The 18524-nt window shown below is 36.9% G+C and overlaps 1 protein-coding gene across 1 annotated transcript; it reads left to right on the top strand.

The window, feature by feature from the left end:
• The first annotated feature begins 8084 nt into the window (after positions 1 to 8084).
• On the top strand, positions 8085 to 18076 carry LOC103992546 (selT-like protein). The gene is made up of 4 exons (XM_009412287.3): positions 8085 to 8410; positions 8507 to 8577; positions 9718 to 10033; positions 17777 to 18076. Exons 1-4 carry the CDS (start codon positions 8198 to 8200, stop codon positions 17891 to 17893), a joined length of 717 nt encoding a protein of 238 aa, XP_009410562.2. The 5' UTR covers positions 8085 to 8197; the 3' UTR covers positions 17894 to 18076.
• The last annotated feature ends 448 nt before the right edge of the window (positions 18077 to 18524 follow it).

The raw sequence follows: 18524 nt of genomic DNA, 5'->3' as shown, positions 1-18524 counted from the left end.
ACTATCATTTTTGATGGCCAATTGTGTTAGATTTGAAACTTATAAACCTATAAGTCCAATATCAAAGAGTGGAGTACTCATACAGGATATCCTTGATGTCTTAAGTCTAAGGATCATATATACCATTGGGATGATAGAATCGTTGTCTGATAATGAGACATCATCAATCATTAAGCATTCTATGAGCGAATTAATCAATGAACTTATTCTCTAAGGAGCACCTACATTGTACCCATAGTGCTCCTATACGAGCAGCTATGAGACTAGCTATCTCGATCATATGGAAATGTGTATAACACACCGATTTATCTGGTAATCTCGATGTCCCTCTCAAGTGAGTTATAACTGAGATTATTTAGGGTCTATGTTTAAAGGTAAATTGGTCTCATTATCATGATCTCATAATTCAATTCTCATTACACAAATACATAGATATCATTATATATATATATATATGTATATATATATATATGTATATATATATGTATATGTATATATATATATATGTATATATATATGTATATGTATATATATATATGTATATATATATATGTGTATATATATATATATGTGTATATATATATATATGTGTATATATATATATATGTGTATATATATATATATGTGTATATATATATATATGTGTATATATATATATATGTGTATATATATATATATATGTGTATATATATATATATATATGTATATATATACCAAACAATATAAAGTGAGAAAATATCATAATAATAATAAGTAAAAAGAATGCATATCTTGTCACACGTGCTATCACTCAAATGTTTGGCTCGTAGGACACTTATGATTAACACAATCTTGGTTGCAAGTTGGTACTTAAGGATGTGAGACATGTGGTTGATTTGATGTTGACTTTAATTTCAATTTGAAGGCTATATAATGAAGACTTTGATAACATATTTTTATATAAGATAATTGAAACTTAGTAAGGATTCCCTTGTTGTAGCTAATGGAAAAAAATGTCATACTTTATACAAGTTGCAGATCAAAGTTATGGTGAGTAATTGAATGCTACAGAGAAAAATACTTTAACATAGAGTTGTAAAACAAGTGATTGAGACGTATGAGTGAGAAGGGACTATAAGTTTTTTCGAAGAGAGAGATATTGTCAGACCTTAAAGGTACATGTTTGAACCTTTGTATTGATTATTTGGCTGGTAAACAATATAGAAGTTCCTTTGAAGGTTCTGCTTTGTCTAGAAAAATATATACCTTGAACTGTGTCTAAACAGATGCATGTGATCTTTGAGGACAAAAATTTATAGTGATTTATTAATGTTCCTAGTATTAGTAATGTACTTTATTTTGTTACTTTTATAGATAACTTTTTTTAGTAAAGTTTGAGCCTATGCCATAAAGATCAAAGATCAAGTTATTAATATTTTCAAAGAATTTCATGCCAAAGTTGAAAGAGAGATAGAAAGACAATTGAAATGCATAAGATTAAATAATGTGGTGAGTATATAAGATTGTTTGATGATTAATGCAAGTTACATGACATCCAACATTAAATGATAGCTCTTGATACACCTCAGCATAATACAATTGTAGAGAGGATGAATCGTACCATCATGAAAAATATCAGATGTATACTTTCACAAGCCAAGCTACCCAAAAAGTTTTGGGATGAGACTTTGAGGATTGTAATTGATATGATCAACTTATCACCCTATACAGTTTTAGATGGTGATGTTATATAGCATGTGTAATCAGGAAAAGATGTCTGGCACTTGAGAGTATTTGATTGTCATACATTTGCATACATTCCAAACATTAAAAGGTCTAAACTAGATGGTAAGACAAAAGAATATATTTTTCTTGACTACTCATATAATTATTTTGGTTACAATTTTAAGATTTAGAAAAGCGAAAGGTGTTTAAAAATAGAGATGTAGTTTTCTTTGAGGATTAAACCCTTGAGGATTTAAAGAAAGAGACACTAGCCAAGACTTTTTTAGAATGATTAGTAGACTATGACCTAATAACTCCTCCAGTATATCATGGTGATGTGGGAGATATGAAGGAAGATAGTATAAAAGTTGATATTGATCTACCTGCAGGATATGTTGAGCAAGAATGGAGAGCGACTTTTCATAGAACTTTAATTGAGAAGATCTTCTAAATAACGTCACCTTCCAAAAGATACTTTACAAAGGAGTATGTAATGCTTACTAATGCAGATGAACTAGAGAGTTACTAGGAAGTAATTAAGAATTGATTATTTGATATGTAGGAAGAGATAGATGCTCTATAGAAGAACTATATATGATTTGGTACAACTACTAAAGAGAAGGAATGTCTTGAAGAATAAGTGAGTTTTTAGGTTGAAGATTCAAGAATAATATTCTCAACCAAAGTACAAAATTATATTAGTAGTGAAATGCTTTAGTTAAAAGAAAATTAACTTTAAAGATATTTTTTCTCATATTGTTAAAATATCTTATATTCATATTGCTCTTGGTCAATCTACTCGCGTGGACTTAGAGGTTGAGTAGTTGGATGTGAAGATAACTTTTCTGATTTAGAGAAAATTTATATGGAGCAAGCATAAGGCTTCAAAGTTAAAGGTAAAAAAATTTTGTTTGTAAGCTAAAGAAAAGCTTGTATAGGTTGAAGCAAGCTCCAAGATAGTGGTATAAAAAGTTTGATTCATTTATGACTAAAAATGGATACAAAAGAGTAACTTCAGATCATTATATGTATATCAAATAGTTTTGTGAGGATTTTATTATTCTCTTACTTTATGTTGATTATATGTTTATCCTTAGGAAAGATATATTTACAATTAATAGGTTGAAGAAGAAACCAAGTAGGTCCTTTGTAATGTAATGAAGGACATAGGGCCAGTAAAGTAAATACTAGGCATACAAATTTTCCGTGAAAGAAAAAATAAGGAGATTTTATTGTCATAGGAGAAATACATCAAGAAGGTATTTGATAGGTTTAGTATGAAACATTGCAAATCCAGTTCACTTTCCTCTTTTAGGTTACTTCAAGTTATGCTCAAAGCAAAGTCCATCAAATGTGAGGAGAATGAGAAAATGTAAAATGTTCTTTATACTAGTCATAAGTGTCCTACAAGCCAATTACGTGAGTGATGACATATGTGATACGATACACACTCTTTTTACTTATTATTTATTTAGTATTTTTTTATTTTATATTACTTTTGTGATATCTATGAATCTATGCAATGAGAGTCGAATCATGATGAGATCAAGATAATAAGATCGATTCATCTTTAAACACACACTAAATAATTTCGATTATAGGTTACTCGAGAGGGACATCGAGATAGCTGGATAGATTGGTGTGCTATATACTCGTCCATAGGATGGAGGTAGCTGGTCTCATAGTTGCTTATGTGGGGATACTAGGGATACAATACATGTGTTTATTGAAGAATAAGTTCACTAATTGATTCACTCATAGAATACTACATGGTTGATAATACCTTATTGTCAGATAACGATTTTAATCTTTCTATTGGTATATCTGGTTCTTAGACTTGAGACACTAAGAATATTCTGTATGAGTACTCCACTCTTTGATACTAAACTTATAGGCTTGGAAGTTTCAAATCTAGCACAACCGATTATCGGAAGTGGTAGCCAACTTTATGAGAATAATTGAGTATTGATAGAGGATCATCCGCTCTCGGAGTCATGAGAGGAATATCCTATGTATTCTTGCTTAGGCAAATTTCTAGCCATGATCATTTAGATTGAGAGAGAAAGGGTTCTTCGGGAGAATCCAATTAGAGCGGGACTTGAGTAAAAACCATATGGGCTTGATAGTATCATGGTCAATATATATTCTCTAGGATATTAAATGGATAAGGGACTATAGATATATGATAACTGAAGATAAACATATTCAATGAATTGGATTCTCCTGTATTGTATAGGCTTAGTGTGTCTATAATCGATGAGTCGAGTGAATTAGTATAAAAATAATTTACTGAGCTACAAGGAGTTATAATAAGCACGACTCATAGCTAGCTCGATTTGGGCATAGAGGGTCACAAACATATGGTAGGTATTACGACAAGTAGAGGTTCGAATATGAGATATCCGTTAGAACTCCTATCTTATTGGATATCCAATAAGCCCATAGATTATTGGATCTTATGAATAAGATTCAATAAGAGCCAATAAGATATTATTAGGTAGAGATCTACTAATCTAAGAGACTTTGATAGTTGGTTGAAGATCCAATATTGAATAGAGTAGAATTCATTAAGGTTAAGTTGACAAGGACCTTTATAAATAAGAGGGAACCAAAGGTGCACTAGCTAGACCCTTTTTAGTTGCCATCTCCTATACGCCTCTTTCTCTCTCCTCCTTAGTTGACAACCCCAATTAGGGTGCATATGGATAGTAAAAAAGGCTAGCCCTTTCTTGATTACGTGGTGCACGTGGAGAGGAGGATCATGTTGTAATTTGAGGAGCGTCTTCACCACATCTGCCATGTGGATTACTACTAGAGAAGGGGACAATTGACCCCCTTCATCCTCTCTCACAAATATATAGATTTTCAAAGATATACAATCTTCCTAGTTAACATATTTTTTTTTTATATATATGTAGTTTTTGATTTTGTGAGTTTTTACGCACCAATCTTCGCACGACAATGAAAAACTTTTTCTATGGGAAATCTAGGATTTTATTTTTTTTTCTTCCATTATGCGTGTGATATTGGCCTAGGTTTCCCAATACCTTATGCTTTAATAATTGAAAGTCTAATGCACGTGATGATATGTATGAGGCGAAACATTGCATATGCAGTGGATGTTGCTATAAGGATTTTTTGCAAATCCAAACAAAGAACACTGGACAGTAGTGAAGTGGATATTTAGACATCTCAGAGGGAGCTCCAAAGCTTGTTTAAGCTTTGGAGGTAGACCACATATATTGATAGGTTACATAAATATAGATGTGGTAAGAGATATTGATATGAGAAAGTCCATATCAAGTTCTGTACTTATTTTTGCAAGGATAGCTATGTTATGTTAATCCAAATTATAAAAGTATATTACTCTCTCCACCACAAAGGCAGAATATATTACAACTACAGAAGTTTACAAAAAAAAAATTATGGATGAAAGAATTCTTACAAGAATTGAGACTAAAATAGAAAAATTATGTGATGCATTATGATAGTCAAAGCACCATCCATTTGTGTAAGAATCTAATTTTTCATTCTAAGTCAAAGCATATAGATATCAGATATCACTGGATTCCAAATGTATTTAAAGAGAAGTAGTTATAATTTTAGAAAATCTACATAGATGATAATATGGTAGGCATATTGACAACGACCTTATTGAAGAAAGGCAAGAGATGTGCCAACCTCTGTTTGACATAGCTTCACATTGAAGAGTCATGAGGTAGCCTCCTTAATTTATCCCATAGTGGGTTTTAATAACCCACAACCCATATTAACATTAAAACTCTAACTTTTTTAACATAGGCTTTTAACTACTAGGGTTGAAAAAAAAAAAAGAGGACAACGATGATTATGAATGTGGCTGAGAAAAAAAGTAGTAGTAGCAATTGAAGACAGAAGAACAAAAGAAGAAGAAAAGGAAAGAAGATGATAATAACATATTGGATATTTTCAATCATTTATGCAGTATTCTCATTGCAGGTTAGATTAGAATTATAGTGGATTCTTATTATGATTACTTTGGAAGATTTTGGATATTATGTACAATGACGTAATCCTTGTATCTTTGTTATTCTTTTGTAATTGTTGCTTGAGTTTTAAGCTAGAGATTCCTAGATTTATACGTTCATTATTTTTATAATATATTTTTTCTAGCTTGCCCTATGGTTTTTACCCTTTGTGTTGGAGGAATTTTTCATATAAATCTTAGTATCATATTTTATTATGATTTTTATTTAATTTTGCTGCATGTTATAGTTTGCTAGTATTTGTTCATATATAAATTTTTTTTCCTCACAAATTTACTACAAAAGTTAATCAGTTAATTATGGTTGAGTTTTTATTAGTCAAGAAAAAAAAAATAGAAGGAAAGAAGCCAACGAAGAGCGAACATCCTTCTCGACCACCCCTCAACGATCGATCTCAAGGCACCTTGAAAAGAGTTCAATCCTATAAATACTTCTCACGTTGAAGTATACTTTCAAGTGAGAGAAAAGAGCATTTTGTGGACACCTCAGTTGATGAAGTGTCCACCTATGAAGAGAGATAAAAGGGCTCGATCAAGCGTTGTGGTCATGAGATGGTGTTCCTATGACCATAAAACATTAGCAACAATAAAGATTAATATAAGAACCAAGAACGTATATAAATTGAGCGTATATAAATTTGAGTGCTTAATATGACGAACGTATATAAATTGAGCATATATAAATTTGAGCGCTTAACATGACTAGCTACTTATGAGTTGCTTCAAGAATGGACTTCATGTCCCTTTTATACACTCCCTTCACCAAGTTGAGATCCATCACCTCCTAATTTTATTATATCGCTTTTAGTATAATCTCCCATAGGTGAGAATTTACTGAGAGCCCCCATGTCAGATGAAAAGGGTCTACTATGGGTTTGTGTGAATAGATTGAGCATCGCATATGAGCATTTCTTATTTAATCATGTAAAGTTCTTATATGGATAGGTGGATTGAAGTATTGGCTTAGTTCGAGAAAGTTAATGAGCAATCCCCCATGGCCTCCCCACTAAAGGAGTTAGGGTGGACTTATTAGCTCCAATATCCGAAGGAATTACTCTCGGAAGAGCAACCTCACTTGTCATCATGACATTAACCTCTTTATAGTAGGAGGAAAATGAGATTAGTAAGTATCGAGAGAGGAGAGGGGATCATGTTTGGTCTTACTTGAAGAGGTGGAAAAATATCTCTTAAACATTTAAAGTTGGAGGAGGTTTGAAAGTTCACTAAGCTTTTTAGAGTTGAAAATATCTAAAAGGTTTTAGCACAAGATTCATAAGAGAGAATAAAATGTATCAAACAAGTGCATCCTCTGTTTATAGGGGCTAAATGAACCTTGAGCTCTACTACCAATAGTTCATTTGTCATATGGTTCAATTATATGGGTGATATGACAATATCAAATTGATCATAAAAGATTGATCACCGGGACTATAATATCCATGGATCCCCAATGCTTTGACTAAGCATAAACGTGGAGCCCCAGGATTCTCTCATAGTTAGAAATCATCAAGTAATCATCAGAATTGATAGAAATAATTAAAACAACAATGATAAACCATACAAATAGATTTGGATTGTCAGTATTTATTATATAAACTAGAACCCAAAGTAACAAAAGCCAATGACATACACATTAAATTGGCTACAAAACATCCATTTATGACGTTATGATTGAATCAATTATAAAACATTCATCTATCATCGTATGACTGAATTGATCATAAAGTATCTATGATTGATGGACATGATCAAATTGGCCATGAAGCACCCATCTAGGATAACACGATCGAATCAACTATTAAGAGCTCATCAAAACAATACAACCAAAATGATCATAAAGTGTCCATCTATGACAATGTAAATCGACGACAATCACCTTTCAATAATGATATAATCATATAAGTTAGAAAGCATCCCATGATGATACACTTGAATCATTCATACAACGTTTATTTACAATGATACAATTGAATCGTTATCCCGAAAATATTTCTCAAATTCTTTGAACCCATTTCTTAAATATCAAGCATTCCCTCAACATAGTTTTATAGTATCATCATTTAGAATATTCAACTTTCTAATACTATAATATATGACAAGTGCGGAAGTAAATCTCAATTAATTTTGAACTCTGTTTCGTGTTTAATAATTTGATTAGATAAATAAGTTATATTAAAATTTACTAGGATAAAAATATTTAAAGTTTTAATAATATTTTAGGTACTTTATTTTTAATTTTTTTAAATCCAAACTATATATGGGTATGGTGATGGTCAATTTGAGTTATTTTGATGATATATATATATATATATATATATATGTATGTATTAAAGCTGTTATCTTATGGAATGTTTTCCCTCATTTCTTAACAGCTCTTATTAGCTATATTAGTTGCTTCGAATTGGGGCATTCCGAGTTCCGAGACCCTTTTGTTGATTTCCCCGACGGGCGCCGCTCTGATCGCCATCGATGGATCGCGTGCAGCTTCTCCTCCTGGGGTTTCCTGTCTTCCTCTTCTTCTCCGACCTCGTCAATCTCTTCTCGACCTCACCGCCCCCGCCTCCTCTTAAGCCTTCCTCTCGCCTCCACCACCCCCACCCTCATCCCCACCCCCACCCCCACCCCCAACCCCACTCCTCTCCCTCCCATCACCAAACCGCCGATTTCCCCACCACGCCGCAGGTACCGGTTGTTACCATTCCCTCTTTTTTTCGGAACAGAAAATTTCTGTTATGGTACTTTTGATTCATAGGCGTCGCCATGTGTTTGACTCTGCAGAATCCGGAAGTCGGTGGACTTGGTTATGGCACCACGGTCGAGTTGAAATTCTGCGTTTCCTGCTCCTATAGGTATCAATTATTCTCCTCTTTTAATTATTGCTCGACTCTGAACTGTTTCATCAATGTTGGATTTCGATAAAGATTCGATCTTGAAGCTTTTGTTGATAATAATATATTTACTCTGAGTTTTCTAGTGATTTTAATTACAAATATGGATTGAAGAAGGGGAAAAGATTGATATATTATTGAATGATTTTCTGTTTGGTTACCAAACAACTAGTTAATATGATCATTGCTCATCCGTTTACTCCCAACTATCTTTATGTAGATTTTACACCTCTCTGGACTCCTAGTTAACTGGTTTTAGCAAATGTAAGTACTGTTACAGATGAAATCAGTATTTTCATAAGTAGAATTATTGTACAACTAATGTCATATAATTTTCTTATCTGTAAGTCAAGAATAGAGATATAGGCAAATTTATACCTTCTTATCTGGTTTATTGAGTTGAGGGATGCTTCTATACCATTCCTTATGGCAGCTGGAAATTTAGCTTTGCGCTGGGAACTAGGTGGATTTGTCACCTTGCGTAGAAGTCTTGATCGGGTGGAATTATGGTTGCTGCATGTGACCTGAAGTTTTTCGTTAAGATATATGATTATCATCATAAATATTATTGAACAAACATAGGATGAGGATGGCTGCCGAGAGATTTTTGTATTTTAACTTGATAGAAGGAAGAAGTGGAAAGACTGCATGTTTATACTACTAGTTTGAACTTATATTACTTTCATCCGAAATATCTACCTGATTTTCTTTTTTCTTGCTGTATTCCCCATGCTTTATTTTATTATAACTGCAGTCAAATTCATAAGTGCTGGTTCTGTTCTTTATTCCATTTTTGTGAGGAACATGTATTTCACTGTTTTCTTTCTTCTGATTGGGACTTCGAGTACTATCTTTGCTTCATTTGGTAATTGGCCTAAATTCTATGTTTGTTCTTTGAACATGAAATAGAATTCTAGCAGTAAGAGATCCTACAGCTTGTAAGTATTCTACGTGGATTTACTCCGAAAAATGGTTTTTCAACTTGATGAAATACGAATGGCACTGATTATTTTATAACATGATTAACATATGATTCATCTCAGAATATGAGGAGTTTTCATTTGACATCACTTGGTAATATGAATATTTTATTTGCTTCAGGGGTTCTGCAATGACAATGAAGAAAATGCTGGAAACTTCATTTCCTGGGATTGATGTGATATTGTCAAATTATCCCCCAGCCTTTCCAAAACGTGTACTGGGCAAAGTTGTCCCTGTTCTTCAAATAGGAGTTATTGCAATTATAACAGCAGGTGATCAGATATTCCCTAGGCTGGGCATGGCTCCGCCTCCGTGGTACTTCTCCTTGCGTGCCAATAGATTTGGTGCTATAGCATCGACTTGGCTTTTTGGCAATTTCTTGCAATCAACTCTGCAGAGTTCTGGTGCATTTGAGGTTTACTGTGATGGTGAATTGGTAAGAGATGTCTCTGACCATTTAGAGTGTCTTTTGTGATTTCTTGTGCTGCCACATCATGATTCCACTTGTTGAATTGTATATTTTAAGCAACTATGGGATACTCCTGCTTTTATGTCCATTGCATTTGAGATGTACTCTGTTCATGCATAATCTATCTCAAAAGCATTTTAAATATTTCAAAAAACATATTGTTTGACCTGTTTTGTAAAATTTGAGCAACAATATGCAATGGCGAGAGTTGATCTTTACTCTCTTCATTGACAGAAGTATGGTGCATTGGACTTCTCTTTGGAATAATTTGTGAACATTTAGTTTTTTATATTTTCATTATTCGCTCTAATTACTGAAGAAAATAGGATGACCTTAGAAATTTACTTATATGATTTTTTTTTCAAACACATTTTTGTTACACATAAGCATGGAAGCATATATAGGTAGGTAGATCCATGCATGTAGTATGATAAAAAGAGCATAGACAAACATATATAGCATGTAGATATAAGCATTATTTGGTACATGCATATATATGCAATATAAGTTGGCCTTCTTTGAGCATATACATATGTGTGTGTTGTTGTGTTTTTCAATTCACTCTACAAGAAGGTTGTGATGTACTTCAACATATCTACGGTTCTATTGCTGAATTTTTATCTGCACTCTTACATGATAAAGTTGAATGTTACACAACTACCCTGGATTTGTTGTGTAATTAACGTAGAAAGAAGTATGTTAGAGGATAATATATGGCTGCTGTGATAAAAACCAGCAGATGGTTTTGATCTGAATGACCCCACCTCACTGAAAGAAGAAATGAAGGCTGTTTAGAGAAAAATTAAGCTTCTATTCTACTAGTTTTAAGCAAAAAGAAAAGACATTTTGCGTTTTGATTACAAGAAAATAAAGAAATAATGATCTTGTGGCCTGAAATTAACATAAATTTAGTTTTTCAAATCCAACTACACCACCAGAAGGAAGAACATATGTTCCAATTGTACATGGTAGACAGTGCCTTCCAATTATTGAGTGTTGGATCAAAATATGGACAAAAGGATATTTTGTACCTCACCAATAGTGGTGCTAATTGGGTGTTCATGTAGGAAAGGATCCTAGCAAGGGTATTCTGAAAACATGATTCATGATTTCTATCACAGAGGTACCTAGTTGCTGGCTTTAATATTAAGATATTGCCATCTGAATAATACCTGCCATGCTGCATATTTTTTGTGGCAAAGTTTTGTTATGTTCAGATTCAACCATATTCGACCTCACATGACTCAAGCTTGCCATAATCACAGGAATAACATGTCCTGTAGTTCAGATTTGCTAAAACATTAATTGCTCCATGTAAGAATTTGACATGCTGTTTTGGTCTATTTGATCTACTGTCATGTAGATGCAGACACTTCCGACCAGTGTCAGGCCTCATCTGCAATTGCATGATAAAAATAATATATTTTCTTTCTGCATCCACTTTGTGTTGTTTAGTTATAGTATAATAACTTTAAAACATTATTTGGCTTTGTGTTAACTGAGATTTTTTGAGTTGCTTAGTGAGTAACAAGCTCAATTATTTTTCTGAATAGACAATAACAAATTGTTTATGAGGTAATTGTTCTATAATACATGGTTGCTCTTTTTGCAAATTATAATGCAAAACATCATTCACGAATTAGCTTATCTGAGCACTGATTTCTTTTGAGTATTCGGTGATTGATCATTGAGATTGGTCAGTAACCAATTACCATCTCCATAAAATCCTGCTGGTGATCACATCAATGGAGAAAAGGAAATGATGGAAAAAGAAGGGGGAGAAAAGGAGAGGAGAGGGAAGAAAACAAGGGGAGATATACTTACCTGAGCTACCAGTGCTAGATTATTTGGTTGTTGGATGCCACTTGTAGGCTGCAATTGTCCCAGAAACATTTCTCACTGGCTGTTGCTACTTAGATGTTGCATGTTGATGAAAGAGAGAGGGAAAGTGAGAACATGGAAGAGGTCACAATTTTTTTATGAGGGAGAGGAGAAAACCCTTGACCCACAACTCCTTTTCCCATATATTATTTTATAAAAATATAATATTAATAAGGGTGAATTCTTGGAAAAAGCCCATAAGTATGAGAAATTTTCAAATAGTATCCAAATTTTGAAAAATTCTCACAGAGCATTTTTTTTCTTCAAAATGATCATTTTGCCCCCATTGGACACTGCATCTCTGCCCTGCCAGTTGCTCCCTCCTATTGGGACTTGCCCATTGATGGAAGTGCAATATCTGTGGCCCCTCCACGGCCAACAATGGAGGCTGAGGGCTAGAGCAGGCCCCCCATCCCTTTGCCTACAGCAGATGGCGAGGAGGGGCTATGGGCAACAGCGAGGGTGTGCCGCCTCTTTCCTCGCTGGTGGTGGACAGCAAGGAGGTACACAACCAGCGATGGAGGCCACGGGCGAGGGCGGACTGCAACCCCTCCCCCCCCCTCCCATGCCCCCTCGCATTATCACGGACTTAGTTGGTTTTGCCTAAGTCGTGCGGTACCCTTACGAGTCCGTCCGCAGAGGTCAGCCTCCCCGAAACCTCCCATGGTCCCTTAGGACCTACAAAAGAGAAAACGGGTTAGAGAAAGCGCCTTACTCGGGATCCACAAGTAATTATTTCAATAAACACTTCATAACCAATGCAAATTACAAACAAACTTTACAAGCTCTAAACGGTTGCACAACAAAGGATCCACATGGTCCACTACAGATCGAAATATCTCACTAGTGTCCACATGACACAACCTTTATTTACAAACCTAAAAAGGCCACCAAACCCAACTAAATCGGGGCTGTTAAGCTTTCGACCGTCCCTCTATATACTGTACAAAGCATGAATAAACCAAAAGACACGGACATACATGAGCATTACATTAAACACCCTGTTTACAATTTTGTCCGTGATATTCTCCCCCACTTATTCCTTCGACGTCCTTGTCGAAGCCTTTGCCGACATTGCAACTCCTCGCCTTTACTGAGTCTTCAATCTTCTACTCCAGCTGCAATGCGCCTCTTGTTTCTCAGCTGCTCTCTGCTGCTGTTGTTGAGTAGTCAAACTTTTGATCCGCCATGCTGTTTCAATTTGTCAATGACTCTGACTCTAGTGTGGGGTTGGCTGAGTTGTGTTGATCCTTGTTGGTTCCTGCGGATCCTTCATATGAAGGAAAAGACCATCCTTGGTATGTGCTAGTCTTTCAAATGTCTCATGCTGTTTGAACTGGGTGGATGTCTGTTGGAGCTTTAACGAGCATCACCTCGCAAACTTTTAAAGTTTTTGAGTCCTTCCTCCACAAAATTTGCCCATCGATTCTTCTTTTCACTTAGTTGTCACTTCCAAGTAGGTTCGCATCACTTCCGCTTTCGATTGGCATTCTGTTGGGAAATGAAGCAGATAATCTACTCTCAGTAGCACTGATTACCATTGGTGAGGATTTGACAACTATTGTCTTTAATTCGATTTTTTCGAAGGGTCTTTGAACCTGTGCAGAGCTCCTCTGCTAGATATATATAAGAGAATTATGGTACTCGGTTTTGCCCATTCTCTTAAGAGTTGAGAAAGCAAAGGTTACTCAACTTCACCCGTCTCCTTGAGGGTTGTACTCCATGCATCGAGCTGGTTACTAGCCTTCGCTCGCTCTTTGCTCACACTTCCAAAGCACTTGAAGTGTTTTCACTCCTTGCGTTGAGTTAGCTACTGTGATTCACCTTCTTAATGCTATCGAACTTCTAGAATGCAAGAAGTTTTTACCTCAACTTGGAGCAAGTCTCTAGTAGTTTTGGTCACCTTTAGGATTGTACCGTCTTCTCCATCTTCTCTATCGCCTACTCCACTGAATAGCAAAGGTATAACACCACATACTGCCTGCTTCGTTCCTTGGTCGTGCACTCTTGCATCGACCTAAAGACCTTTACTTTCGGCTATCTTTAATGAGAAGCTAGTTGACACCGGTCTTACTAAGTTCTTTGGCCTTTGCCCTTCAGCCTTGTCTCGGTACTTAGAGTTTGCCTCTGTATTCTCCACCTCCTCGGCCCCTTTCACGACTAAGCGTTCTCTCTCTATGAGAACAAGGGATCGATGACTTCACGGAAGTCCCGCCTCTACAGTACTATAGCGCTGCCATGCCCATGGCCCTACTATCCGTCGCCTCGCATTTGCATCACTTTCTTCACGATCGGTAGATCTGCCTTTTGGCACTGTGACACTCCTCCGAGTCCACCTCCCTTCTAACCGATGGTTGGTTTTGGGTAGCTAAGTCCCTTTGGACTCGTCATCGCTTCCTCGCCCCTTTCGACCCCTTGCTTCAACACCTCTATGTTCTCCAAGCAGTTTCCCTTGGTCAATGGAAAGACAGATTGCAACTCCCATGCATGACCTCTGCCATCATGTTGTAGGGTTTGCATCGATTCTGTTCTCCTTAGTTTCCTTGGTAGCAACGTTCACTTACTCGGCCTTGTCTTCTGACTTACCAAGCGCCCTTAAGCTAATATGAGCTCTAGAGCAGTTCAACTCTCCAACCGCTTCGATCATACTTCTGTATGATCAAGTCTCCCCTATGGGACTCACTGATACTTGCATTCGAACTTTTCCCTCGATGGTACATAGCCCCCATGTGTTGATGACCAAGGCTTTCATCCGATGCAATATTCGATGCACGCACAGAAGACCCGCCTCTACGATACCATGACATTCACTCCTTGAATCAATAACCTTTCTTACCGTCGTGTTGTTCATCGAAGTGGAGCTTCTAATAGCTCCCGATCATACCTTATAGTCCCTCACGGGATAATATTTGTGTGTATCGTATTGCCACAAACTGTTCCACCACGATCCGTTGCACCATGTCGCCTCCTGGTGACATCTTCATTGTATTCTAATCCTCGTGGGATGAACTTGGATTGTAATCCCTCTATGTGTGGCCTCTGCCAACATATTGCAGGGCCTCTTCCACTTTCGATTGTGTTCGCTCCTTTGGCAATCAACCGTCGTCCACCCGCTCTTGGGTCACACCTAGACGAAGCACCGCTCTAGGACAGTCCGTCACCTAGTAGCTCCCGAAGTCAATCGACTTCGCTGAAATTGTTGCACCATTATCTGGATCCTGGGCCTCTGTCCCTACCAGCACAATCTCCACTGCGCACCGCTCCCTTCATGACAACTTGAATAGCAGCACTGTGGCATAATCTTCAAGAGTACTAGCCTCCGCGTCCTCTTACCTCGTGTCAAGACCTTCTGAACCCAACTTCACCTCCGCAAGTTAAGTCGCCTCAATTCCTCCGTTAAATGCTTCTTTGAGGTAAGGTGCATATGTTTCGAAGCTCCCTTCATCTTTTGACAACATGTAGAATGAGCCAGCTTGATCAGAATGAGGGATCAATGGAACGACATGATCCCGCTCTTGCCTCTGAAAGAGTTCATGTCCTTGACCTCTGTCCAAGGAAAACTCCGTGCCTCTGTTCCATATTCCATCTTCTATGCCGGCTCCCTTCATGTGGCTTGGGTACTTCGTCAAGTTACACCCAAGTTGCTTCGCTCCTCGTTTTTGTATTGAGTTGATGGTGGCCCTCGTGCCCACCATTTCACGGGTCAACCCTCCATTGAGTCCGATCTCCATATAGACTCCAAGATGACTTCATTTGTGTTGCCTTGGATCGCTCCCCCACTTGATCTCGCAATGCATTATCCCAAGCGAGATCATGCGACTACTCCTCACCGCTTGCTTGGTCCGTTAAGTTTTATGAAGTTTATTTATTTTTTTTAGGTACTCCTCAACAAACTGTGTATTGTTTTGCCTCCCGCAAACGCATTTGTTAGATCGTGACTCCACGTTAATACAACCCCCACTGCACCCCTCAAGGCCTAGCAAAATGCTGAACTCACTGCACACTTCAGCCTACCACGGACGTATCCTTCTCATGCGGAAGAGAAAGTTTCAATGCTCCATGGCACCGAGTTTCGATCGCCTTGGGATGGCCACGAACACTCCATCGTTCGCATACAAGCCTTTACATGAGTACCGAATTCTTCGAGTTAGTAATTCCCCTCGCCTCTATGAGCTTTGCATAACTCTTTCAGTCGTTGAACAACTCATTCCACCTTACATGATCTCATCCTTTATCAATCGCCTCGCTTGCCTTGAGCACCATCAAGTATGGTTGCCAACGTTGAGCCGTAGCTCAAACTCAGCCATCCTAACCTTTGTGCGCTACGCATTCTTCCCAGCTTGCTTGTCCTCGTGGTGCCTCTTGCGCGAAGGATTGGTCATTCCTCTGAATGTCAATCTCAGATGCCCACTTTTTTTAGCGACTCATTTTCCCTACATCTCCATGCCCGCATTCCCCTAAACGGTTGCGCGTGCTGGCTGCCCTCAACACAGACCCGCTAGGTCCCCCACGTTTGTATGCCAAGTGTTTTTACGAGTGCTTGTCCCGCTCCGGTACCATGTCACGGACTTAATTGGTTTTGCCTTAAGTCGTGTGGCACCCTTGCGAGTCCGTCCGCAAAGGTCAGTCTCCTCGAAACCTCCCATAGTCCCTTAGGACCTACAAAAGAGAAAACGGGTTAGAGAAAGTACCTCACTCGGGATCTACAAGCAATCATTTCAGTAAACATTTCATAACCAATGCAAATTACAAACAGATTTTACAAGCTCCGAACAGTTGCATAACAAAGGATCCAAATGGTCCACTACATATCGAAATCTCTCACAAGTGTCCACATGATACAACCTTTATTTACAAGCCTAAAATGGCCACCAAACCCAAACTAATTGGGGTTGTTAAGCCTTCGACCATCCCTCTGCATGCTGTACAAAGCATAAACAAACTTAAAGACACGGACATACATGAGCATTACATTAAATACCCTATTTACAATTTTGTTCGTGACAGCGCAGCAGATGGCAATGTGGGGCTATGAGCGACGGTTGTCTAGCAGAAGAGGTGGTGAGTCCGATCGAGGCAAGGGTAAAATGGTCTTTTCACATGACCCGGGGCACCTTGTGGGAACTTTTCAAAGTTGGGGCGCTCTGTGGGAAATTCTCAAACTTAAGGCCCTTTTTTTTTAGAATTTACCCTATTAATAAATTACTAAAATATGAATATTTATTGTATATATAACTTTTTACTATTGTTAGGCTTTTTATAATATTATTTTTTGGATCTGGATCAATGGATCGGAGCAATCACAGATCCCAGGACTGCTCTCATTTTGGAATCATGCAAACCATGGTTCATTAATTGGAAAGTCAGTTTGAGAGTGTTTTTCTTTATTATTAGATCTTATAGAAAACCTTTTGACCATGCATCTTCCAGAGTGAGGATAGTTGTCTTTTTGTGAATTCAACTTATGACTTGCTTAATGATCTTTCTTTGTGAGTTCCTATCCAGAAAGTAAGACAATATGATGTAAACTATGTGAAACCTGGTTCAAGATATCATGTCAAAAGTTCAATCTGCCAAAGATTTAACTTGAAAACTTGGAGATGAGAATAACTGTAGTGTATGGTATGTGATTTTGTTGCCTATCTGATTTCAAAATACCTTTGAAGTTGGAAATACATTGAATGAAAGCAATCATGATTTTTTTTTGCAGGCATGGATTAATAATCTGTACAACAATTGATAAACTTATCTGACATTTTATTTCTTGCAATTGTCATTTCTTTGCTGCTTGATTATTCTACATATATGTTTTTGGTTTCCTTATTGTAGGTTTTCTCCAAACTAAAGGAGCAGAGATTCCCTAGCGAGTTTGAGTTGAGGGAATTAATCGGTAAGAGAATACCTGATTCTGCATTTGGGAAGAACCTTGGAAGCGTTTGGTCTTAATTTACAGGCAATCCTTTCCGCCATGTTAGCAACTCTGAAGGGTGTGTTTTAAGCCATGCAAACTAATTTCATCATCCGATGGATCTCTGCCATGTTTCTACTTTTCAAGTATCAAACTCCAATATGCATGTCTATCACTTGAAACATATAAAACATGATTAGATTGTCACTTTATTCACACTATGTTGCTGTGTTCTATTTCTTTTACCGTATGATGCTATTTTCATGTCATGCTATTTCTTTTACCGTATGTAGCTGTGTTCCGGCTTTGTTGTTGTTGTTGTTTGAGTTAGTTTCGTGACATTGAGAAGCACTCCGAATTAATTTTTTGACATTGATTCATGTCTTATTCTCTTAAAATTAAAACATTACTATAAATATCTTTTTTCATAAGCCATTACCGAGAAGATCCCCTCAAGAGATTTCCAGTTCCTTGTCGATAAATCCACTTCAACACACTTGAGGAGAACAAACACTGTCCAAGTACAAAGATTTCGAATCCATCCTTAGGGCTCTACCTAAAACAGTTGCAATGCCAATATTGAGAACTGTATCCAAACAAGGTCTTCATTGAATTAAGTCTTTCCTAATTTAGTAAGACATGATGTGTAGATTCGCTGGGTTGGATTCG

The sequence above is a fragment of the Musa acuminata genome, chromosome BXJ3-7 (genome assembly GCF_036884655.1).
Source record: "Musa acuminata AAA Group cultivar baxijiao chromosome BXJ3-7, Cavendish_Baxijiao_AAA, whole genome shotgun sequence".
Taxonomy (NCBI): Eukaryota; Viridiplantae; Streptophyta; class Magnoliopsida; order Zingiberales; family Musaceae; genus Musa; species Musa acuminata.
Note: the sequence above shows the minus strand (reverse complement) of the source record. Positions and strands in the feature narration are given on the sequence as shown.